This window comes from Manacus candei, unplaced genomic scaffold, assembly GCF_025592945.1.
Source record: "Manacus candei isolate 608988 ecotype Guabito, Panama unplaced genomic scaffold, ASM2559294v1 h1tg000050l, whole genome shotgun sequence".
NCBI lineage: Eukaryota > Metazoa > Chordata > Aves > Passeriformes > Pipridae > Manacus > Manacus candei.
Window position 1 is genome coordinate 28375200 of NW_026138098.1, and position 26556 is coordinate 28401755.

Sequence of the window (26556 nt, forward strand, 5' to 3'; positions counted from 1 at the left end):
CTGCAAACATAGTAGCAGGCTGGGTTACTGAGGGAAAAGCACAATTATGCAAAGGAAAAAAAGGCATTTATTCAGCCTTTTCTGCAGTTTTGGTCCTGCTTGACTGAAATTTATCCCAGGTGTTACACAGCACTTTAGTCCTGCTCCCACTGAAGCCTATGGTAGGAAATATGGCATGGAGGACTTAAATGGTTGCAAAGAGCCTGTCACAAATTCTTTGAGCTTGGATAATTTTCATCCAATATTTACTCCTGGAACTGAAGTTTATATTAGTGTAAATTTTTTAATTAGATGAAGAAAAGATATTATCACAGTCCTGTGCCAGCAGGTTTCCTGCAAATTCTGATAGTCTAGAAATCCAGTCAGCACAATTTTCTGTTGAGTTCCATCAGTTTTGTGCAACCTGGGTAGTGGAAAGATGTTTAAAAGGAGTCCCTTCATCTCTGACCTGAATTCACCTTACATTACACCGCCCAACCCAAATAACAATGAGATGCCCCTTCAAACACAGAACTATATATAAAATACAAGGGCATGATGTAGCATAAAATTTTACTCTGCTAGTTTTAAAATCACTTGGGTGATGAGCATGAGTTCTTATCCTTGTGGCCCTCTTGAACTATTGTGGCACAGATTACTTGGAGCAAAGGAATATTAATTTTCTTCATTTTTTCATTATTTGATTGCAAATAAATGAGTTGAAATGAATAATAATAATCTAGTCTGGTATCCTGTGGCCATTTTAGTAACCTACTGAACTACCAGTGTCTTTCATCACCCAGTGCTTATGAACATACTTCAGCCTGAATTACTCATCTCCTACAGACAGACAAATGGGGCCAAGTTATCATGCAGCTTTGCAACATAGTTTAGTCAAAGTCATCCACTGCTAAGAAAAGAACCAGTCTTTTGGGAGTTTCAGTTTATTGTCTTCCATTAGCTCTTACATGAAATGAAAAAAAACCCAAAATAAAATCACTGAAAACATTCAAGTTATTTGATGACTGTTTCACTGAACTTAATATCAACAGAATAATAATATTGATAATATGTCCATTCATAATTTTCTTGTCAATAAACCTAATAAAATAATTTAAAGCAATTTAAAATTTAAAAAGGAGAAAGAAGAAAAGAGAAAAACTTCATTATTTTGTGTTTAGGCAGATTTTAGTGTGGATCTTATTATTATCCACAGAACAAATAAGCCACTGAAAAATAACAAATTGCAACACTATTTTGGGGCAGAAACTTTGATGACAATATAAGCATATGTCCCCTAGGCATAAGGGATGTTTTTCTTGATGCTTTAGTAGTTATCCAAATACATACTTTTTTTTTTTAAGTCAGAGCATTACTGTACATAATTGTCTTGTCCATGAGTAGCGGCCTAAGAAAATTATGGATATATTTATACTTCTTTAGACCTAACTCAGAAGCATATTGCCACATCTCTGTGTTCTTACAAATCACTCCTATCAGGGTGATGGAATTCTGTGCTTCTCTTGCACAAGGTACAAAATGCCCCAAATACTTGTTCCTAAGCACAGTAAGTATCAAATAACAAAAGAAAGCTTACAGTTCCACTACTGTTTCTCAGCCAACCTTAGCCCTCAAGTATTCTTTCAGCACTTTTTCCTTAGCAGATTTACCATCCACTGTGCAAATTTTCTTTGTTTCAGCCATTCTAGCTCATATTTTCTTTTTGCCTCTCTCAAAAGCGCTGACTTGGCAAGTTACAATCCTGAGGACATAGAGTGAGTGCTTGGTACTTCAGAATTTGTGATGCCCCTTGTTCTTAAAGGGACTGTCCCATTTCCCCTGTTCTTCTCCTCTTCTTGTACAGCTCAGTAGTCTAATGATGGTGTCTTAATTATTTTCTGTTTGATTAGCTGCAGCAGAAGCGTGGTTGTTACACCCACAAATTTCAAAGTAGAATGTAACCCACAACAAAAGCAGAAAATCAGTATTTTCTCCCTTCTGAATTTCATCTGCAATTATGTACCTAAGAAATGAGATCCTGAAAATACCCAGTTTGCAATTCTGGGTTTCAAATCACGACACCAAGTTTTGCAACTGTTTTGCAAAAGTTTGCCCATTGTAATATGCAGTCGAAATTCAGATCAGTTTTTCCATCTTGATGCATTTTATGATGCAAATTCTTCCAATTAACAAATAGACTATCAATTACAAAGCCTGTGCAGCAGAGTAGCTGAATATGATCCATCACAACTATGGGTCACAGGAGAGTCTGTTACTGAGTTTCAATACCTACAGGATTTTTTTTTCCCCCTGTGCCACAGTGGGTACTGGAATTATCACATTAAAAGGTGTGGAGTCACAATTTAGTACTTACATGTCTTTGATCTGGCAAACAGGAAAGGGGTGAAACTATGCTGCACATAAAAATGGAACTTCATATATGTCTTAAAAACAAACACAAACAAGGTTCTACCTATTTTGTCTATTTGCACTGATGTCAAAGGGAATTTGCTACAGATTTCAAGATGTTTGTGACTTCCTACTTTGAAGAGAAAAAAACAGTGAACTTACTTAATTGTAACATGCTCCAAAACGTTAATCAAAATACATATGCAGTGATACATATTGAAAAGAAAGTAAAAAATCCCAAAAACCTGTATGTGAGGACAAGGACCTGTGCGGAGACAGATTTGAATGGAATAACCCATGTAAATAAAATAAATGCAAATATACTGAAGTACCTTTTATAGTTTAAAGAAAATACAAACAGATTTTATCTTGCATGGTGTTTGCAATATTTCTTTTTATATGGTTAAAGTGTTAGGGGCTTGATTGCCTTCCTTCATGGTAGAATATATTAATTAACACACCAAGGAGTTGGAATAAATATAAATGAAGTAGATATAACCTTAAAAATCAGGGTGATTTTGTTCCATAAATGATATGCAGTTGGTAACACTCTCAACTCAGTTTTTAGAAAGATCTGAAGACTGAATTGACTGGTTTTAATTTAACAACTATAAATTTTAAATAAATATTTAGATAGTCAAATAAAACAACCTTTTTTTTTTTCCTCAAGATTGCCTACTTTCTAGATTTTCAGTCTGATCTTTTTAGTTCAAGTGCAGCAGAATTTTAAGAACTGATAAATGTGAGTGTTGCTTTATAAAATAGATAATATATTGCAACAGCTTCATTATTACATGTTACAGATGAGCTTTTGGTTGGTTGGTTGGTTTTTAAATGCAGTCATTCTGTAGATTTTAGATCTTTACAGTACTTTGTATTTTAAGGAAAATCAAAGAAAATTGAAAAAAATCAAACATCTTCATATTCGTGGTAACAAACATAAAAGTAAGTTAGGTGGATGAAAACACACGTCTCTTCTCAGCTGATTTTCACTCATGAAAAGGAACACAGATCAGTAGAGGTTAAGAGGATAATAATGGTTAACAACCACAATGAGAAAACACAGCAACAAATGCACTTTAAGATTTAGAAAAAATAAGTGCAGATTATACTTCTTTCTCTCAGTAAAGTCCTAAGTTCTGAGACTTTCTGTCCAAATAACAATCAAGTGGCTTATTAAAGCAGTACTTAGTCTCCTTTATGTAATGCATGAAGGTTTCTTTGGTTTCTAATCCTCCAACATATCACATGTAAAAAATTGAATATACAGGAAATAAAAATTAAAATGGATAGGGAAAAAAATATCTCTTATTGTAGCATTTGCAGAAAAAAGTGCCTGAGAATATGGTTAGAGAAAGCCATAACATGGAAGAGTCTTACATTTGAATATGGTTAGAGAAATCCATAACATGGAAGAGTCTTACATTTGAATATGGGAATGGTTGTAGAAATACAGTCAAAATAGAGAACTATCAGCTGCTGTTTCTCTGCTGAAGGTGCTTTATGGCTGTTGTCTCTGTATTTTATGTGTGATCCTTAAGAGAGCCACTGAAAACGTAACACCCACACGAGCTGGAAGTTTCTGGGATTTGTAGAACTTGAACACCTTCCTTTTAGGCAATGGGCATTTCCAGCTGAACTCCAGGAGTTAGAGGCTGTTATTACCAAACCACTCCAAAGCTCCAAAGCAGGTCAGTTATGCAGTTACACATCACAGTGTACCTTTGCTTACTGGATGAAGCAAGAGGGACTCTCTGGCCAGCAGTGGCCTCCCTCTGACTTGTACCCGCTCCAAGCCTCACAGAGCCCTTGGAGGCCACTGGCCTGGCACTGTCAGTGTTGGCATCCCTGGTGGAGGGTTTAGGAGGATGCCAAATACTGGAGGTCACATACTGTGGTGCACGTGCAGTGTCTGCAGGCCTGGGTGACAGAGATCACAAGGGGTGTGAAAAGGAGGCATTTCCTAGGGAACAGCAGGTCTTTGAGGAAGAGACAGAATTCCAGCCACAGAAGAAGCTGGAGATCATCATGGTATCGCAGGTGAAGTAATGACAAATCTTGACAGTTCATTAGTTTATTACTGCTTAAGACCAGGAAAGGCTTGAAGAATTAAAAATGTGTGTTTAACCTTGTGTTAAATCTGGAAATCATATTGCTATGAATATCAAAATAAGACACAAAGCAAGGCTGTGATGATAATGGAGGTGGAGAAAAGCTATGGTATGACAAGTCACACAAGATTAAAGCAATGTAGTATGACACTAACACCAGTCATATATCAGAAACTGTTCCTGGTTAAATAAAATCATAATTAAAAGAAAAGGAGATTTCAGTGGAGCAGCTGCACAGTCCTGTAGGTGGTTTTAAACAAATGAAACTGCTGGCAAAATGCTAACGTATTCCTTGTTTTATACACTTTAATTTATATACAGGAATCAAGGCGTTTATTTCCTTCTATTTTCATAATTAATTTAAAAATAAAAATCAATTTTCCCTACTGTTTCAAGGCCAGTTGCCATTGCTTGTGTCACTAGTAACAAATAACACTTGCACTCAGATTTTAACTCCATGCAACCTTTGTTAAAACGTGAGCAGTCTTATAAAGGAAAAAAAATAACAAAGTGGTTGCACATCTGAGGCAGGAATCAACAAGATAGAGGAAAGCAGCGAGGTAGAATTTGTTTTATGACAAACTGATAAGAATCATTTCTTTGCTCTGTGAAACTATTGGTCAGATTCACTCAAGAAATACTTGTATCAGTACTTGTGTGGTTTAGCACATGAACTAATAGAAAACAGCACATTTTTATCTGTAACTGCAAAATGTGCTGAAATCCTTTGGGAGAAAACAATTTGACATGAAAAACTTACTTACAGAGAGATTGTTTTGAACCTCATAACTCACTGAGGACAATCAATATATGCAAGAATCCGACATGTAAGAGTTCTTAAAATACCAAAAAGATAATCTTACTTAGATTTAAAAAGTATCTTGAATGATCTAGGCAAAGTTTAAAATGGAAATTGTTCTTAAAACTCCACCACAAATTGATAACACTCCATTTCAAGAATATTTGCTAAAAACTTGTTATTTTTCAGGTTTGTAATTTCTGAGAAAGATGATCCCCACCTGTCCCATGTCACAGTACTTCTTGAAGTCTGCATTAGAAAGAAATGTCTAATGAACCCACTTAATTGAAGCCTCCACAGTCATCACCTGCTCAAACAGCGTACAAATTTCATGTTTTTGAGGTAAGAACAATATGGGGAAAGTGGAGATAAACTCTTAATAGGAAGTAAGTCAAACACAGCAAACATTACCTGTTTTCTGATGCTGCTGCAACATTTTCCTTGTCTCTGTGAAAGGAGGGATACAGTGTGAATGAAGTAAATGCAATTGCCAGTGGTGGCAAGAAAACCCACCCAAAACCAACCAAGGAGAAAGACAATGGGTTGAGCAGAAATGTTTGGTTGCAAAAAGCATCCTAGAGTGGTTGCTCATAAATATAGTTGCGAGAAATCTCTTCAGCTTTCCAGGTGAAACCCACCAAATATACAAGTCTACTGCATATTGCTTCTTATAATTATATGCTTCTTATCAGTTGCAAACAACTTTGTTTCAATAATAAAGTAAAAGGAAAATTAACAGTTACAAATTAGATGTTGTATGCCTGCTTTTAATTTCAGGAATAGCCTTGATTTTTAATAAGTTCTCCTTAAAAAAAAAATTCAATAGTATTCCAGCAGAACATATTTTGATGCCAAATCCAAGCAGTGAAACTAATCAGACTTGGGCAATCCTCAAGGATTTGGTATTTTGAAGCGATAAAAATGGGTAACAAAGATTCTTACAAGAAGGATTTCTTGTGCCTGGTATCACTTAAAAATTCTCTGTCCTATCCAAGTACTCGTTTTCTCAATGTAAATCAGATTAGAAACAATTCCTTCACTGAATTCCCTCAATTAGAAATCATTCCTTCCTGAGGTGAGGAGTAAATCAGCCTTGATTTCTCTGACAGAGGACTGGGCTATTATTCTGTAAACACACACACATGCTTACAAAAATAACTGATCAGTTTAAGTGCAAGCAACTGTGTATCTGTAAGAAGTTAAGACAAAAGTATTTTCATAAAGAATAGAATCCATTAGCTTTAAACTCCTAAGTTTGAAATCCAGTTAGTTAAGTAATTGAGATAGTCTCTATATTTAGCAATTTAGTGGGTGGTTGTGTCCCTTCTTATTTAAGGAATTGTGCTGAAATTGATGGGTTTAAAGCTAAAATATGCCAAATGAGAACACTTTTCTTAACTGGGATCTGAAATTACAAAACACAAAGCAAATGTCCTCATTTATCCAACTGCACCTTCTTTCTGCAGTGTCCTTTGGGAAAAAAAAAAAAAGGAATACATGTACTTATGTGGATTTGTTGGGCACCAATCATTAACTTACATTACATTTGGAAAGCTATTCTTAAAATTTTCCCCATTATTAGCAGTATTTTATATGTGTCTCTGTGTTTATGTACTTACAGATACATATGTATGTATAGTCATATATGAAATGGCTTCTCCTTAGTTCAGTTTTAACAAAGTTATAAAAACCAATCCAGTTTAGATCAGCAAAGGTTTGGGTATAGGTGTCCTCTACAAATTTTTAAAACCTCTAACTAACATGTAACTCCTAAAATACATGAAGTCAGATTTTCAAACTCAGAAGTGGATGTGAAACGCCCCTCAGATGCTGCCACCTGATCCCAGTGTTACTGGGGCTGGTCTGGAAGGGCCTGTCTCAAAAACAAATGCCCTGCTGAGATCAACCAGCTCACCACTCCGAAGCAATGAGAAACCAAACTCTGCCTCTATGGGAACCAAGGTGTGAGTTCACTGCAATGTCAGGTAGAGCAAAGCCAGGATGAAACAGGGTAGAGGAGGATGGATTAGAGATTGTGTGTGTGTGTGGGGGGGAAGTGTTAGTACACCAAGAGCCACAGTCATGCGAGGACGTTAAAAACACAGTCACAGCCTGAAAGGAATAAAACATTGCTTATTCCCAAGTATTCTATGAGGGATCACAGCCAAGACCAAAAGGTAGGCAGCTGGGGTCAGGCTGAAGCAGTGTTAAGCCTCTATTGTTATTATTAATCTGATCCAAACTTTTCTGCCCCATTAGTTGTGGCTGCACCAAAGAAGAGCAAAAAAAGTCACTTGATTTTGAGGTCAGCATTTCATAAAAGTTTTTTCCCTGAGTGTACAAAATAGGATGACGTTGAGTGACGATGGCAGGGGAGTTGGGAAGGTGAAAAAGAGAGAGAAGTATAGTAAAATTACTTCCACAGAATAAAGCAAAGGAAAAAGCAGAGAGTAGAGGGAAAGATGAGTTCAAAGGCACACAATACTTCTTCATGGTGTGGCTTCCAGGAACTATTTCTCTTCCCAGTCAACAGAAGCAATGCCCATTTGGTTAACAATAAGAAAGGCTCAAAACCCATTGTGCCTCTTATTTGCCATACTTGCATTTTGAGGAACAGGCTATTGGATTTACGGCCTTTACAATCAAACGTTTTCTCTAACTAAATAAAGAAATAATTTTACTTTTGAGTCCAATGCATCCCTGGGGCAGGCTCAGTAAAGTCAATACCTTCACCACATGAAAAAATCTGGCTCAGAATATTATGAGCAGTTTATATCTCTGTGGCTACACAGGCTGCTCCAGTAACTGACAGTAGTTTTGAGCTATCTGGAAGAGATTTAAAATGAATTTTTTTTTGTTGGGTTTTTTTGGGGGGGGGGAGGGGTGTTGGTTTGTTTGTTTTTTGTCTGCAGCTTTTTTATTCCCCACTGAAATGGCTTTTGACAGAAGGGCCATTCTGAGAGAACAGTGCAACTCCCACAGACTTCATTAAAGGTTGGACATATATCTAAACAAGATTTACACAATATACTGTCTTCCCAGTTACACGGTATATTATACACTGGAAATCTTGAAATGCTTCCTTCTCATAAAAGTATGCTACAGGATATGGTCACGTAGACAGAATGACTGAAATTAGAAATAGAGTCTTTCCCCCCCACACCAACAAGAACTGGTGTAACTGAACACAAAATTCCTTTGCAGGCCAAGCTTGTGTGTGCTATTGGATCCTAAAAAGAGCCTGCAGACACTTCAGAGAGTTTCCAATGAGTGTGTTAAATCTGAACTCTATGAACTGGACATGGGAATACTTTCCCATTCTACTTTATTTTTGGAAACCAAATGTAAAAGACTGCCAAACACCTACATATAACAGGCAAGCTGAGACGTGGAGGTTGTGTACCTTCCATCTGCCTTCTCTTTAGATGGCAACAGATGTTTAATGAAGACCTAATGACATAAGAAACATGAGGCATCCTGAGAGACCACATGGTCCTTCAGCTTTGTCTTTCAGACTGAAGCAGTAAGTGAATACTGTAATTTAGTTTTTTCTCTGTACTCTTATGGAGCAAGACTGCTTTTCTAATTTTACAAATGAGAAACTAAATAGAGTTACTCATGGTCACAAAGAAGCTCTACAGCAGGGCAAGGAACTGAAATCAGCTCTCCTGAATCTCAGTTGAGTATTTAAAATATCAGCTCACCCTCTTTAATGAGAGATTATAGATTTTTTAATAAATATATCTATTCAGTTTATTGGTATTTTCCTGTATTAGTCATCCAGTAGTCTACTACAGAGCCTGACAGATATATACTGGCCTTTTATGAAAGGGGAAGTGGATTTACAGATTATTAAGGTCTATATCTATTGAATTTAAAAATTCTGGTTTTCTAGTAGTATGGTGCAGATTTGTTGGAGTTAGACTTACAATAGCTTTCATCCTAACATACTTATATTTACATAAGCATATTTGCCTACAAATATGATTTCCTTTTAAGAAGTAGAAGTTACAAAATAACTTCAAAAGAAATTTTTACAGGGTGTCTGGGAGTAAAGTTGTGTTAAAGTTATTTTGTAATTGCCTTTCAAACATTTTTTTGTCTCAAAGGCATGAGACACTGACACTGTTGAAAACTGGACAATGAGCTACATTAACTGCTGTTCTGATCCAGTGAGGCTATTTCTACCTTTCTGTGTTTGCAGCTCAGAACTTTTCCATGGTCAGATGACTATAAAACTATTGAGGATGTTTGTCTTTTCTTCCCCCATGCTATATTTTTGTTATTCCAACACAGACATCCTAAGACACACAGAGAATCATAGGCAGTTAACGGAGAGGACAGAAGACAACTATCATGCTGGTTTAGTTAAAACTTTAGCTTGGAATCAGAACAAAAGGGGTAGAAGAGCTAGTCTCTCTTTTTCAGCCACTGTAGTTAAGAATGTGAGCAGCCCACGCCAAAACGTGGCAATATTGTAATATATCCTCCTAGTGTGTCTGCTTTCCACAACAGGGAAATACATTTCTCTCAGAAGGTATCCTGGTTTGTGCAGACAGTGGCACAGAACAGGAAAAGCATTATCATAGATTCAGTGGAAAAAAACCAGCAACTCATTCTCAACAAGCAGTATGGAACTCAGTCAAAGCAACTCGCTAAAATCAAAGCCAACACCTCCCATGAATGCATTTTAGTGGCACCTGCAGGTTTGCTGTTAAATGTAACAGTCACACAATAAATGCAGCTGGGCACACAGCAGCATTGGTGTTGGGGAAAGGGAAGGTCACTCTTTTCCAAGATTTGCAGAGTGATATTTGCCATGCAAGTATAGGTACTCCCATTTTCAGTTTTATCACCAAAGACTGCAAAATTCTGAGCATGTGTAGCAATTTGAGCTGGGACTTAATTTGCATAATTATTCCCTGTCTTGGCCTTAAGTGTGCAACTGGATTGAACAGAATGATTTGGCCCAGCTTTTTACAGCCCCACTGGTAAAGTGCAGGTATCTGCCACCAGGCACCTGAGCACAGGATCTGGACTTTGAGGCTGTGTTTGTGACCATTACAGACAAAACCGGTGCACAATAAGTTTAGATTTTGTATGCCAGGAAACAATTCCCCTTTCACTGAAGTGTTCTTTCTCTTCATGACTTCACTTTTCTCCAGGGAAGCTGAGAGAACAAGAACCCAGAGATCTCAATTTCAGCTGGTAGTTCTTTTAGACCTACTTTTTAGTTTGTGCACATTGATGATAAGAAAATTCATACTTCTATGTGGCATTATGCTAAGTTTGCAGCTGCCTCTGAAATACAGCAATGTGTCTGTGCTGTTCAGTTCCTGAGTCAAGTAACTAAGTGGAATGAATTAGAACACTTGTCACTCTTTCAGAATGTGTATTGCATTTTATTTCATAAACTCTCTTAAGGATTTTCTTACCTTCCCTCTCTCATTTGTAATCATATAACATTCTGGGTCAGCTACAACAAATGCTCACATGGAAATGAACTATGAGGAAGTTATTAGTATTTAGGGTAATTTTGCTGACACTAATGTAATTTAGAAGCAGAATAAAAGGAAGCAGTGCCAGTGCTATGCTCCAGCTCACCCTAAGCAGGGCTCTGTGAGCCAGGCTGATGATCCACAGACCACAGCTGAGTGGTCTGAGTTACAATGCTTGTTAGAAAGCCTGCTGCATGTTAGAACTGCTTTACCCTTGCTGGACTGAAGGCAATGCAAGGGACTAGTCAGAGAGAGAGGCAGCATTGTGCACTGGTGTCTTGGTTAAATGCCTGCAGCAGCTGCAGAAGGCATAGGAGAATTTTAAAGGTTCCACAGTAGGAATGAAAGTTAACGTTAATTCCTGCTCATGCAAACGTTATGTGGTGGACAGGAACATGCAGGAGACTGGGATAGTAAAGACAAGATGTTACATACAGGTCAGTACATCCACTCCCCAAACTGAATCTCAAGCTTTAACAAGCTCTGTTAGCTCATGCATTACTTTCTCTATGAACTATTTTGAGAAAAGCTTCATGGTATTTCTTAATTGCATTTGGAGCCCTCGCTCGTTCAATTTTAGTGGGTACATTCAAGTGGATACACTGTACCCCAGAGTCACTCACTATCTCTGATGAATTACTTCTACAGGGAACTGGCTTGAAAACAAGGGATTTATGATATCTAAATAGCTCTTTTCCCCATAGAACCTCCAGAAGTATATTGAGGAAGAAAGACTTTGATCAATTTTCCCTTCTGGTTTCACTCAGAATTCCACTGAGTTATTTCACTATTCCTATGCTTTTGTCCCTCTTGAGGTGCTAAAAGGTAAGCAGAGAACTGAATATATTAAATTGATGTGCTTATTATCCTTTATTGCAGCTATGTTCCTTAAGTGAGAAATCTACCTAGAGAAGTCTGCTTTATTTCATTGGCTGTTGTGGAAAGATAGAGTATGTCTTTCAAAAGGATTTTGGTAATCTGAGCAGCATATAAACAGGAGGTTTTTGGCAATTGGGAAGGTCAGCAATGCTAATTGTTGGAAATTTTGGCCAACCAAGGAAGGGAATTAAGGTGCCTTAGCTTGTCTTGGTGGTGTCAGATGGCTTTGATAAGCAGAAGTAGAACAAAGGATGTTATTGTGCTTGAGAGCAAATTTTAGTCAATTAATTTTCATGGATACTGCAGAAAGCTGTCAATTAAAGGCAAATTGATTAAAGGAAGCAATTATCTGGTAATACCATGTACCATACCAAAATTCTAGCTTTTTAACTTTGCCAACTAACATTTGTGTAAGTATCCATGCATTTTGTGAAACATATAACGATAGTCCCAGTCACTGAAACTCATGGCAGACACTGCTAAAGGATCCACAAAATCAACTCAGTTCTTGTGGGAAACCTGACTGTACAAGTAAAAAAATTGGTGTCACCTCATCTGCCCCTGAGGAAGGTTTCAGAAAGCTCTGTGATATGCAAGAGTTGGACTTTTGAAAAGTGATAAAGTAGTCCCTAAAATACTTGTTCCTTGCTATGGAAGATTTACTCCACCCAGCTGTGCATAACAAGAGAGAAAGTGCAATGGAGTGACCTCTGTATTTATGGCTTAGCACAAACGTCCTGTCCTTCCTGTACAGGGAGGGGTGAGGAGAGGGAGGCAAGGGGAAGAGCCACAGAACCTTTCTCACTTTGTCATTTTGTCATGCATGAAAGGGAGACAGGTCAAGTTCTCATACCCACTCTCCTAAAGTCACACTCTAACCATGTCCCATCAGCACACACTGCATGCAGTCAGTGTTTCTGCTGCAAACTGAGCACTGCAGGAGGTGAGGGGAGACCATCTGAGCACAAGACAGGGCAGCAGGATTTGGGAAACAGGTTAGTTTAGATCAAAGAGTCTTGTACCACAGCAGAAAATAAGCATGTCCCTGTGCCATAACCAGACAAGCAGATTTACCTGGAAGGCCTTTTGATTTCCTACTGGCATCAGCTTTGCTGTATCTTCATTAAATGCTTACAAGACTATGCTTTACTGGCAATATTGGGATGGGCAGGGAGTGAATAGCACTGTTCACATCCTGCATTTTACTTTATTTTTGGCATGAAGGCTATTTAGAAGACAGTATTGTCACTGACCATTGTCCTCTGCTCAGCAGAGCAGTCACAGGTCAAAACATATTCAGCATGGGACAGATACACCTGCCTGTCATCAGTGCTGTTTTAAAGAATTACATGACTCATCGAGTCTTCAATTGGGAACCTATTTTAAGCCTCACTGTCATTAATTGTGAATAATCTTCCTAGGCAAAACAGCAGACTTCTGCAAATGGTCAGGAAACTCTGCAGGATGGTGCTGGTCAATCAGAAGCCACATACAGTGAGAGAAGCCCGAATATACTAAAAATAGAACAAAACTAGAACAGACTTGACCTTTTGCTAGAACAAAGCTACTGTTTCTTCAAAGCTGTTAATGCTTTCTTATCAGACCTCAGTCTGTTACAGTCTTTAGCAATGGCATGTAGTAGAATGAAAACTGCAGGCCAATTTCTCTACAAAGGGCACCTCCTACTCAGGAAGCAAAACCAAGGCCTCTTCACAGCTACATGAAGAAAGATGGGTAACATTCGTTTTTTTGGACTTGAAGATTGTCATGACTACATAAAGGAAGATTTCTGAGGAGGAAGAGTTGAGGAATAACTAATCTAAATATAAACAAGAAATGGCATAGAAAAATTTGACTGACAGTTAATCCAAAGTCCATCGCTTGGAAGATTTTTTAAAAAGGACTGGACTGAGTAGTAGAAATATGCTGTAGTGAAAATCTTGCCATAGGAATTAATGAAGGCACCTTTACAAAAGATCTTCAATATTGCAAAAGTTCCAAAGGCTACCAAATCAAGATCTTTTTCTATTAATTTTTTTTTCTCTGTAACTACATAAAAAATTGAAATTCTACAAGTCTGGAAAGTGTTTAGATTCCACTTTGTATCCTACATAAAAAAAAGATTAATATTATTTCTTTATATGATTACATGGTTTATATGCATGAATTTTTATCATTAAACCCACTGAAGAGAGCTAAGGAGAAGGGGTGCCTTAATTACATTTCCATTAATTTTATATCTTATCAAATTACTAAAAAATACCTTTCAAAATAACATTAAGTGTAAGCACTGAGATATAATCTAGACGTTTTCTTTTTCATTATAACACATGCACTAGGACTATTTGAAACATAGCATCTGTATTTTGTTCATAAAACATTAAGGATACACAATTCCTATTTAAGTGAAGAAACTATATTAATACTTATTCAGAAAAAATGTCAAAAATCTAACTTGGTTAAAAATTAGAACTGGATAATTTTTTACTTAGGTACATTTAATGTTTGTGAAAAAACTGACTATTGATATTTTAAGTTCTATCAAAATTTCCCATATACAAATAAAATTCACCACCACTTTGGTTCACCAAAGTTTGATCTTGGCAACATTCAGGAAAAGTTAAAATGTTGCTCTTATTTCATGCAGTGCTGTTGATTTTCCACAGGCAGTAGTAAGATGGTGTGACCAGAATCTGTTTGTGTTCCCATAAGGAAAGTGTACATGCATGCTGTGAATTAAGTAGCATGTCTACTGAACTGCTATGGTACTTAGCTAAGAAAAGTGAAATGCATTTTAGAAGCAACTAGTGCTCATGTACTCTTTAATAATACTCAAGAATTGATTTTTTAAAAATATGTATGATAGCCCTTTAAACACTCCAGTATTTGGCTGATTCATGCAAAATTCTCCATGAACTGTAGCTTTTCCTTATTTCTAACACAGAAAAACAATGGGAGTTTGAATGAACTTGACTGCTGATACAAATCTGGAAGCAGCAAAAAGCACAAGAGTTTGAGTCTGATCTCATGCACTGATTAATCCCTTTGATCAGAACTATTGCTACCAGATAAAGGTACCTGATTTGCAGTTTATAGAAGTTAATGAAAAAAAACAACCCTAAAGGCTGCCAGAAGGCCTGTGATAGAGTCAGTCTGTCACTGCAGAGAGCAGTGTTTCATCAGAGAAACTCCTGCCTCAGTCAGTGCCAAGGACTCCTAATGCAGCCAGCTGAGGGCTCACATCAACTGTTTCCATGGAAACCACAAACTCTTTAATGGAGTTGCATTTTTTGTTTCATTTGATGATCAGAGCACAAGCTAGAAAGGAAAGTAGCACTGCCCTTGGTGTACTTCAGATGGAATATGGAATATTTGGCAGCCTTGGCTATAGGTTTGCCATGTCTCAACTGACACAGCAAAGACCTGTACTATTGTACCAAAAAGATCTCATTCTAAGCACCAGCAGTGTCTCAAGTGCCTTTGCCACAGAGACAAATTAATAATTACTGCCAGAGAATGCAAATTATTTAAATGGAAATGCTAAACAATATTATCAATAGGTTGTCATCTAACATCTATTAATTATGCTATTACCTATTAATTACGCTTTGTTCACACTTAGTAAAAATATTTTGTTCATTTCTGTTGTTCTTTCAGCTGCTTTGTCAGTTTTATTCTAATTCAGACAACTTAAAGGTCAATAATAATTCTAGCTAATAATGGAAAGCTTTTTGACCAAATTTTCTATTCAGGAAAGAAAAGTTCTCCTTCTTTCAATAATCAGTTGAAGCAGTTACTGTTTTAAAACAGAATAAAATACTTTGTAAAACAGGCACATAATTATTTTAGTTTTAAAATGTTTTATTTCAGATAAAGCATGCTGCTATATACAGAAAAAGTGTGGGTCAAAGCAAGAGCAATACAGAATGGGCAACATATTCCTTAAATCTTAAAAGATGCTTTTAAAAGCTTCAGTGCAACAGTAGTATGATATATTCTTCTCACTCCTAAATCACCTCTAGCAAAATGTCATTTCCTCGCAGATCCTGAGCAACCCCAGCTATCTCTCACTTTTATATAATGATAAATTCAATTTTCCAACACAAAACTTACAGCAATGGTTTCAGCAAATAACCTCTACCAGTATAATATATTGAAGAAATACAACTTCACATTGCTAATATCTTATTTAAAACAGCATCATTCAACTATGCAAACTAAGTATGTCGTACATTTAGCAAGGTCTAGGCCAGTCAGTTTTTCTTTTCAACTTTCTTTCTCCTACTTCATTATCTTTACAGTAAAACTCAGTAAAAGTCTCATTCTTCTTCCTCCTAAAGAAATACTGTCAGCAACTTCCCTCTAATTTTCTCCTAAAGTTAAGGGACTACAATAGTGATGTTTTCCTGTATACTGAAGTTTGAGATAGTAAAGGAGTAAAGCTAAACTACTTTGAAATGAAGAACACGACCTGGGTTGTATTGTTATTTTTAGTTGTGGTGACAGTGAATGGCTAACAGGCTAACGACAGAAACCTACAGAGCAGGGCCCCAGCAGTGTGTGGGACATGCTGGGGCTCTAACTCAGGACAGCAGTTAATGTTTGACTGTAACTCTGTCTGTGTTTGCCCCAGAAACGTGGGCTTTTAACTTTTGACATTAAGGAGCTGCGCTGACAGGCCGTGATGCCAATTGCGCAATTTGGCAAAGCGTGGGCTGTTACGTTCCGTTTCAAACCTCTCCCTGTGGCATGAAGAAAGAGAGAGAGAGAGAGAGACAGAGACAGAGAGAGACATAAACACAGAAGAAAGAAAGGAGGGAGAAAGAAAGGGGTTAGGGACCATGGCTACCACTCCCCTGCCTTATAACTAGGGCAATGGCAATTTATTTGGATTTTCTCCTCAGCTATCAAACCAGCACAATGAAGGCTGGGTGATGCTTTTTGGACCATGTATGAAAGGTTTTGCAGTTGTTTATTTCTGAGAAGTAACTTGATGTAACTTCTTATTCTTTGACTTGTGCTTGGTATTACAGGGCTGCTTTTGCTAGAAATGCAGTGTAATCCCATTGTTTTCCTGCCACCAGTTTCTCTTGGCTTTTCCCCCCCTTGCCCCCAACTGAGCAGTCAGTGACAGTTAACTCATAAAAGTGCAAAATGAATGCAGGTATTTTCCATTCTGTAACACCTAGGCCAGCCCATATATATCCTGCTGTCCTTCCTGCAAGGACCATCACCCACAGGTTTAAGCAGTACTTTTCTACAGCTTTTCTCAGCATTAGTAAGTATTAGTGTTTACATTTGCATAAATATTTCTGGTCATAGGTGTCACAAAGCAGAACAACATGGGATTTTCAAAGCAGAGTCCTGTGAAGTATTGGCCATCTCCTGCCCTCCCTGGCTACCTCTGACTGCACACTGGGGCTGTCGAGCTGTGTTCAGCACCTCTCAGGATTTAGCCTTTTCTAGACACTCTACAGTTTAAATTCAGGTTTTGTAAATAAAAAGGGGAAGAAGGGGGATGTGAGATGAGAGCACAGTGAAGGAGAAGTATATCAAACAGAATGGAAAATAAAATGTTCTTGTTATTTGCAAAATGTATTTGAATCATTGCAAACAAGGTAATTTTTTTCCTCATTATTTACACTCAAAACACAAGACAATTAATTGTGTTAATGCAGTGGAACTTGAGAGTGAAACCAGCCAAATAGAAAGGAGCAGACTGAGCTGGTTTTACTCCTCAGGCTGAAGAAAGCACAAAACAATAAACAGAGTAAATGCCAACAAATTCACTGATATTTCTAAATCTTCTGTTCTTAATAACACAGTGTCATGCAAGTAACACTCCTAAAGAAGTGTTGATGTATGACTTCCCAAAATATCTTTTATGCTTTTAAGTAATTAAAAGATATAAAGTATTCCTAGTTGAAACTTCCTGGTGGCATTTTTTCCAGTTACACCAGAGTGTACCAGCTACAGTGGGTCTGACATGCAATTTAAGAATTCCCTCACTACTTTCGAGATATTATCCCTCCATTCAAGGAAAAGGTATTCAGAAACATGTGTTTGGCTTGAAATAGATCCCTTCTTTCCAGAAAATAATCCACAACGATCATCACACCAGCAATGGAAAGTTTTCATAGCAAGTCATAATCTCATGGGTGCCTTCAAAATAGCAGCAGCACGAGCGAGGGACAGTCATGCAACGCTCATTAATATTAACTGAAAGGGATATTCTGCCACTTGAAAATGCCCAAGCTCCATGGCTTTCATTTAGAACATATGTCATGAAGTTAGAAGCAGCAATCTAAAAGTGACTATTTTTATGTAAAGCAGTTCTGTCAAAAATAAGCTACACGGATCACCCCCTGTCCTCCAAGAGTTTGGGAGAAATCTGATCAGCATTTCATGCAGCTCTTGCAAGAGAAAGCACCAGAGGGATTGCTCACAGCATGCCCTGAGACCAAAATCCCCTGCCCTCCAAAATCTCTGGCAGTTTAACTTTTGGAACATGAAGGATTTTTCCAGAACTCCAGCACAGCAGGGCGTTAACACAACACTGAATCTGGCAAGACTCAGGTTCCGCAGTTTCATGGAAACCTTTTGCTTTCAGGAACCCAGGAAACCTTCCAGATGATCCCAAACTGTGGACATGGAGAAAGGTGTGGTTGTATAGTCTGGATCTGGAGTAGATACTGAAGAGGACTTTCTACTCCATTATTGTGCTGGAAGAGTGAAGTTCAAGTATGGAGTCTGTGCATCTGTCATAGGTCCTTCCATCCCTTACAAAATCAAAAGTAGCAGGAGCCTTCCCAAGGGATGAAACAGAAGGGGTCCAACAGGCCCCAGAGAGCTGTCTATGATCGATGCATGCACAACTGGGGCTTTTGCTACCACATCTCCAGTGGAGTGTGTGCAATGTTTGAGGCAGGCACCAACCCACCCACATGGGACAGGCACTGTCAGGGAGGCAGGAAGGAGACCCCATTTCATTCCTTGCCCCAGAGCTCACACCAATTGCACAGGTCCTGTGTAACTACCTAGTATATGTTCCCTTAACTTTACTACCAATGAATGCCCTTAAACCTGTTCAGCTGTGCCTAAACATAGCCAGAATCTCCTTGTGAAGACAAAGGATAACACAGTGAAACCTCAAAACTGCAGAAAACATGCAAAGCACAGTGAATATAGTCATGTACTTCGAGATAGAATGTGCAATTTCTACATGTTGATGTGTTACTAGATAATTATTGTCAACATATCTGATACCATTTTCCAGTATCTAGTATTTTCCAAAGCCACAGACTACACCTAGAAAGATTATTCCTCTAAAACAACATATTACTCTCAGATGTGAATGGGGGACTCTTAAGTTCATCACAATGCTTTAAATCCCATCATAGTAAGGATTTGGATGTGTGCTATTACATCAAAACAGATAATGCACAATACATTTAATGAGAATTAGGCTTGCACATTTGAGGGAAGAAATAAATCCCTGAGGGATATAATGTCAAGCCTGATGTTCGGGCACTCAGCCATGAACTGGGGTGAACTGCAATGGAAGGTTTATAGCAAACATCAGCTGAAAGCACACTTGTATTCTCACAGGGAAGATAACAGATTTCTTTCTCACTGATTCAACATTTGTAACTTGCACTGTGATCAAAAGCTCAGAACCTTTAAAGAAGCCGTACAGCAGTAAAAAGAAAAAAAAAAGAATAAGGAAAGGAGGTGGTTTGAGTATCAAACACATCACAAACCCAGCCAGTGGCTTAGAGCAGCTCATGTGAACAGGGATTTGAAGTATGCAAACAGAAAATAAGGCTTACACGCAGGATGCTCTTGATTCAACTGCAGTTTTTAGCTCAACATAAGAATCTCTAATACATCTATTTCCTGGCTATGCAGGATGATGATAAATCTTTAATTCCATATTATATCTCTGAACATATCCACTTTTTAAGTGTTTTTGATGGATCATATGAAACAAATACATTTATCCACTAGCAAAAGCAGTCCTGTGCTTCCGTATTCTATAAATTTGGGTCATGTTTATTCCAAATAAAACATCAGCTAATGATTACGGGTATGGATGGAAACAACTCCTTTACTGTATCATTTAAGGAGAATCAAATGTCAATCAGAGGGTCATCCAAATAAATTGCTCACAAATTTCAGTGCTATCACAACATTATATATTTTCATCCAGTTACACAATCAAGTAGTTACACGGGGCTTGGAATTCATCACATTCACACACCCAGTAAAGTACAGGAAAGTTGCATGAGCAAAGAGCTTTGAGATTTGAACACACACTCCAGGAATTTTGCACTGTCTTTCCTAAAAGCATGCTAATTTGTTATCCTTCTCATTCAAATGCCTCTCACAAATAGCATTTTAATTTCAGTGATTTTTAAGTAAACGTATTAGACTATTTTAGGACAAAAATATAATAAAGGATGTTCATATTAATGCCATTTTAAAACATTATTGGGTTATCAGGAAGGAGAAAGCCATATTTTTCACAGGGAGTTGCCTACCTTGACCTCCTCAGGGCTTCCTCATCTGGATCTTGCACTGTAGACAAAAAATGTTTCAGTTAAAAAAGAAAGAAAGAAAGGAATTTGCTTTATGATGAAATTATAAGTTCCTTAGAAACTTATCAAAAGCCTATCTAAAGGTGCATTAAGCTGATTTTGCAGCAGTGGAATCTGTAAGAACACCATGAGGAGGAGCAGTTCCCCAGAGATGGGAAGGAGGATGTTTGGAGGAATGTAGCTATTACAATGCCTTTGTCATTCATTTATCAGCAGTGTTTCACAGCTGTAGGCAATGATTCTACAGAGAGGTCCTGCTGTTTTGCAGGAAAGCACAAGAGGCATGAGCAGCAGATTCATAGGAAACACTAACTATTTCCCTCTGATGTGGGAAAGGGCCCTTAACTTCCTTATCTCTAGATCAGAAACCAGCTGTGAAGTTAGTACCAGGTGGTCAGAAAAATATTTCCATAGGCAACAAGCAGCAAAGTTCAATCTCCTGTGACATTCATAGCAGATCTAGGCTTAGATAACAGGGCTGGTAGAATCATAGATTCAAGACAAATGGTGATCCATGATTTTTTTTGACCTCCAGAAGTCACTTCTATAAAAGGCTGTTACAAGAGACACGACCCATTTGTCATTTTTTCTAATGAATGGACATCTTTGTAAGTCTAGGCTGCTGGAGAACAAAAAATTGCACTGCAGAAATTTTATTTGTAAGTAGGAAGAACTATGGGGTCCCAAATGCTCTTTTACTATAGAGTCTGTTATAGTTTTATGGTGAGACCCCTGGCAGATCAAAGAATTTTCTTCACAAAGCACAAGGTGAGACCGTACACTTTGATTTCCCTTTCTCTCTAGTTACATCCAGGATCTTGGACTGAAAACTACGAGTCTGGTCATGAGTATTCCTTCAGTATCAGTGGCCAATACCGGGGCGATACATAACGACAGGAATCTGCAGTGAGGATGAGGAGGATGTTCTGTAATTCCACTTACTGTACTCTGTCCCAGTCATCTGGGCGAGGATGCGGAAGGACTTGGACTGCAGGTTGGCGGAGCGGCGGCTCCAGTCCTCGCTCTCATCCTCGGGCTTGTTCTGAGTTTTCAGCACAGCCTGGTACACCGGGGAGGCACTGTCTACGTGAGGGTCTTTGAGAGGGAGGGTACTGCAATTCAGAAAGTGAAACGTTGTGAAACGGCCCATGGTGCCTTTCCTCCCAGCCTCTCTGGTCGCAGTTTATCACCCAGAGTAACAGCAATCCACAACATGGCTTTGAAAGTACCACTTCTTAAAAAAATACGTTGGTCAATTTTACGTTATGGCTCGTTCTATCTTTAGAATGGCCTGTTATCATCAAATCTGCATATTCAAAACAGCATGAAAATGCTTGGAAATATCTGTTTATGATTCCTCAGCCAAGGAAGCCACAAGCTTACAGTGGTTAGAATAACGTGTGGTGATAAAGGCGAGTATGCCAGGCAAAAACATTTATTTCTCTGAGAATTCCTGTCCCCTATTATTTCTTATAAAAATTACTTCATGTTGATACTGTTTTATGCTACTTCTTTAAATTACAGTGTTGGGCCATTGCCCTTTTAGATTGTACTTAGAAATAAAAACCATATTTCATTATAAAAATAATGTGGTAGGCTTTTATAGCTCTTTCTAGAGATGATTCTTTGTCAAACTCTGAATTAAACTTCCATCTGCCATAAGTCTAGATTCATTGTCTACTAAACCTGTGAAGCAAAGAAGTCTAGACTTGTACTCAAGACTTGCATACATATGCTGTATCTGAAATCTTTAGCAACAGAATGTATCTGAGTCTTACATGTCTACTCATCTTGCAAAGTGATATATCCAGGAAAAAACTTTCAATTGTGCACACCTAAAATCAAAGCTACAGAAGTCTGTAGCACAAGTGAAGTAACCTCTCTTTGATTTATGATGCAAGCTAGAAACAGGCTTAGTAACTTAATAGTGCCTTTTTTTCCCCCTGTGAAAATAACTTCTGCATAGCACACAGTTAAAATTAACTATTAACAGAGCTGCAGGAATATACACTGAGGGGATGATGTATGCTTGGAGTAACTTGGCTCCATGGCTTCTCTAAATACAAGGTCTATTTTTGAAGCAAGTGATTTATTGTAACAGCTTTAACTTGTTATTCCATAAAGAGCTTTGCAAGCAGCAAGCTCAACTTCAGGAAAACTGAGAGATGGTTCTGTTAAAAGTTAAGGGCCATTTGGTCCAACTAAGTCACTACCATAAAGTTCCAGGAGCAGCCCCCTGCTATAAAAGTTTCTTCCTTGGTTCAGGCTCAAACTTAGTGTTCTCTAAGACACCATTGTGCAGAGAAAATCTACAGAGAAGCTGAGTCTGTGATTTGAAGACCTGAGAGAAATCATGAAAAAGCCAAGAACCATGTCTGACATCCTACACACAGCAATAACATACACTGTGATGAAAAATATTACCAGGTAGTGCTTTAAATATCAGTATTTTCCAGCTGACACACTCCTCTTCATCAATACACGGTTTTGATGGATCTGGGCATAATAGCAGGGGACATGTTCTTCAGGTCAGACCACAGGTGGCTCACAAACATGGTCAGTGTTTATATGGACCCAAAAGCACCCTGTCTCTCTAGGAGTTTTCAGGTTTTATTGAAGGAGTATTTATGTTCTTCATAACCCCCAATATATGCAAACTTATCACTTTCTTGAGGACCCAGCACAGCACAAACCTCAGTAAATTTTTTTTTTTTGCATGTTTCAGCACAATCATCTATGTGATGGAGTACAGCTTGGAAAAAAGGTGAACTTAGAAAAAAACCTGACTCTTCAGTTTAAGCTCTGCCACAAAACATACAAGTTATGTAAAAAATGTTTCTCAGTGTGAAAGACGCCCTGTAGGAAGAAGCAGCATTTTCCAGCTCCTCTTTTAGCTCATGTTTCCAGACCACTATCCTTACAATACCTAAACACTAGCAGGTACAGAAGGCATAATGTAGACTTGTTTATTTTGGGGAGGGTGTGCCATCAGTTGCTTGCAGTAGTGTTGCTCCTAGTGGAAGATGGGAGAGCAGTAGTCTTCCTCTTCTGGCCCATCACATATGGCTGAAGGGCTTGCTGAGGCAGGGCACAAAGTGTGGGAGCAGGAAGAGTCTTTGCATGGAAAAGATTCTCTGTAATACCAACAGTAAGTCAGCAACCCACTTGGGACTGTTCTGCTGCTGCCTCTGACACTTGGCTATGCTGAAAAGTTCTGTCACTGTAAAGGTCTTGTTAATGTTCCCCAAAAGATGACCCCAGAGGCATTTGAGGGTGCTGAGCACCCAGTACCTTGCCCTGTATGACTGCTATAGCTGACTGCCTGAATTGGGCCAACAGTTAACTTTATATTCCCAGATTGACTTTTTAATCTTGCTGAAGCTTAAAAAACTGCTGGTTTTAGCAGTGTGATAGCACATTTCCCAGCTGCATACTGTTGCAAAGTGGATAATAAACCTTTGCTGACTTCGACCATAGACCACTGTGGCAACAGCACCATGCAAGTTACAGACAGTACAAATTCCTTTGACTGAATCCTCTTGCTGAAATGCTTTGTTCTTGTATTATGACCAATATACAAAAAAAGCAGTTTAAAGGTTTATGTATAATTATGCTATTAACTCAAGGTTAGTTAAAAAACTAGAGCTAAAGGCTGGACCACAAATTTCACAGTAGCAATGTGTGGCATTAACAGGACATATTAATATCCTCATGGTAGATGATTAAGGCAGGAAATGGAGCTTGCTGAATTAAACTTCCCTAGCAGAGTGAAACATGCTCATATAAATTGAACTAAATTAATGTAATACATTGGAATATTTCCAAATCTGCCTTTAATTCAACAGGCCTTTTTCTTTTTTAAAAATCATAATTACATTGTAGACGAGTAACTAGGACATATGAGCCACTCAGCATGGAAGTGCAAAATAGAGCACATCGCTGATTATGAGCATTTCATAAACCTAAATGTGACAGTTGATTCTTACAGACAGCCTAAAGATGCACATAACCATGTTAATACCTCTGTTATACCTCTTTGTAATTTAATTTCTTTCCATCTGGGTGTGGATGTGCAGAAATATTATTCATCTTTAAGCATATTACTCTAAATAGATGTTACTGAAAAAGAATTCTTCCCCAATGGGTTAGAGCTTTCGTGGGTTTTCACACTACAGCCTGAGGTATTTTAGTAGGAGTCAATAAAGAATGATACTCCTTTTTCACATCATCATACTAGTCACACATTATTGACATTAAAACAAACTTTAAAGACAGTCAAGCTTCTTTGAGTAAGTAGCAGTGGGATTATTATTTTTTGGACTCCATTATAAACTACAGTTTACCACATGAATGGTACCCTGGAGTCATTAGCCAGGTTTAATTTAAATAGATAATGAGTAAAACTTAGGAACACTGCAGTGTTCTACCCCTGGTGTAGACACACCATGAAATATTGTGACTTCAGATATTAGACTGATTCCAGCTATTCAATAAAAGGGCTAAGAGGTAAAAATCCTCACAACCCAATAAAAAACCAAAAGTTCATGTAGAGTGGTAAATATCTACCCAAGTTGACTTACTGTAGAGAATACATGAGACTTTAGTTTCTACCCAATCACATTATTGATTCTGCTACTTTAACTTTTCAGTTCTTAATCTGGACAAAGATGTTGGATTTATGTCTACTTACGACTTGTGAATTTGGCTCAAACTGCATAACAGAATTTAGAAGAGGTTTGACAGAAATGTAATCAAAATGTACTAACCATGTTGGTTTTACTGCAACCAACTCTTGCTTCTTGGTTTAGCAAAATCAATTAAAACAAAAAAAAACATAGAAAGAGAAGAAAAGATAAGAAGCCATGGCATTCAAAATTCTCTGCCTTTCAGTTCCAGTGTGATGTCTGAGTAACTGCAGTATGAATAATTCTATGCTTTCCTTTGTGTTTTCCATGGTGGTCCAGTAAGTGTGGGTTATTTTCTAAGTGACAAGAGTCTGATTCTGATCTCACTAAGCTACAGCATCACTGATTTCAAATAGTGAAACTAGAAAATGAATTCTTCTCTTGAGCCTGTCTGTCCTTCCCCACAGATAGAAGAGGTAAGCATGTTTCCAGGTACTGTCTGCCCTTTAGGTCTGCAGTCTGAGTGTGCTTACCATCTTACAGACATCTCATGGCTTCAGGGCTGACCTCTAACGTGAAATGAAAAGCCAGAAGAAGAAAAATTAAGCACTGAGACTGAATTATATGCAGAGAATCGACACAAAATGAATCAGTACACAATTTGGTCTGCATTTATGTGAAAAACTCCTCATACAAATACTTCTGCATTAAGCATAATCTTATCTCAGACTTGACCAACTAAGCAAATGAAAGAACATATCACTTTGCACTGTAAATTAAAGTTCAGAATATCATGGAAGCCAAAAGAACCCAAAGGTTTAATCGAATGAGTATCAGTCAATGGGTAGGCCATTGTTAGGGCAGCACAACCCTTGCTAGGTTGCTAGATATATAGATTAAAAATGTTGTGTTAATTGTAATAAAAAAACCTACAGAGAAAATTGGATAGTCACTAAGTGTTATAAATAAAAAAAAAAGGCAAGAAAAGTTACAAGACAGGCTGTAGCTCTGAGCACAGTAGGAATAAAAACATTAGTTTCTCCTTGGGATCAGGCGAATGTTTGGCTTAGGAGTCACATTCCAAAATGCAGCAAAAGCTTAAAGGGTAGCTTATATAGTTAATCTTAAAGAAAAAAATTTTTTTGCAACATTACATGGGAGAACACAGTCATGAAGTTGTCTGCAAAGAAAAATGTTTAACTAGAACTGTCTAATAGAAAAGGATTAATGGAAATAACCATCTCATATCAAAAACACCCATGCAATAGGTGGCTTCCATGTTCAAAATGAGAAAAAAAAGTAAAAACTTTAGAACACAGTGATGTTTAACACACACTTTGCTGCTGGTGGTGTAATGACTCAACACTCCATAACAGTCTATTTTTTATCTATGTATCCATTCATTTGGTTCTTTTAAAGATATATGTATATATCTTTAATATATATATGTATGTATCTAATATAATTCATGACTATCTTTTAATTTATTATTCAAGCCTCTCTTATTATTGAGATTCTTTACTTCACAATTCTATGTGTTAAAACAAATCCCTAATCTCCCTGGTTGCACTCTTTGGACTTCTCTCACTCTATCTGGGAATTTCCAGGAACAGCATTTTCCCCTCCCTGCAACACAGGCAACACTGTGTCTTGATTTCT

At 37.8% G+C, this 26556-nt stretch overlaps 1 protein-coding gene across 9 annotated transcripts in view; it reads right to left on the reverse strand.

Moving 5' to 3' along the window:
* Positions 1–26556, reverse strand: part of LDB3 (LIM domain binding 3) — a 122429-nt gene that overhangs the window by 26552 nt on the left and 69321 nt on the right. For 4 of the 9 annotated variants that reach the window (XM_051799822.1, XM_051799827.1, XM_051799824.1 and 1 more), the window contains 4 exons: positions 21215–21384; positions 20216–20252; positions 5710–5745; positions 4111–4308 (listed from right to left, as the gene is read on the reverse strand). In XM_051799822.1, the coding sequence (XP_051655782.1) occupies positions 4111–4308; positions 5710–5745; positions 20216–20252; positions 21215–21384 (441 nt within the window). Of the gene's footprint in view, positions 1–4110; positions 4309–5709; positions 5746–15515; positions 16418–20215; positions 20253–21214; positions 21385–26556 lie in introns of those variants that run through there. The other 5 variants (XM_051799829.1, XM_051799828.1, XM_051799826.1 and 2 more) reach the window with 2 other exon arrangements.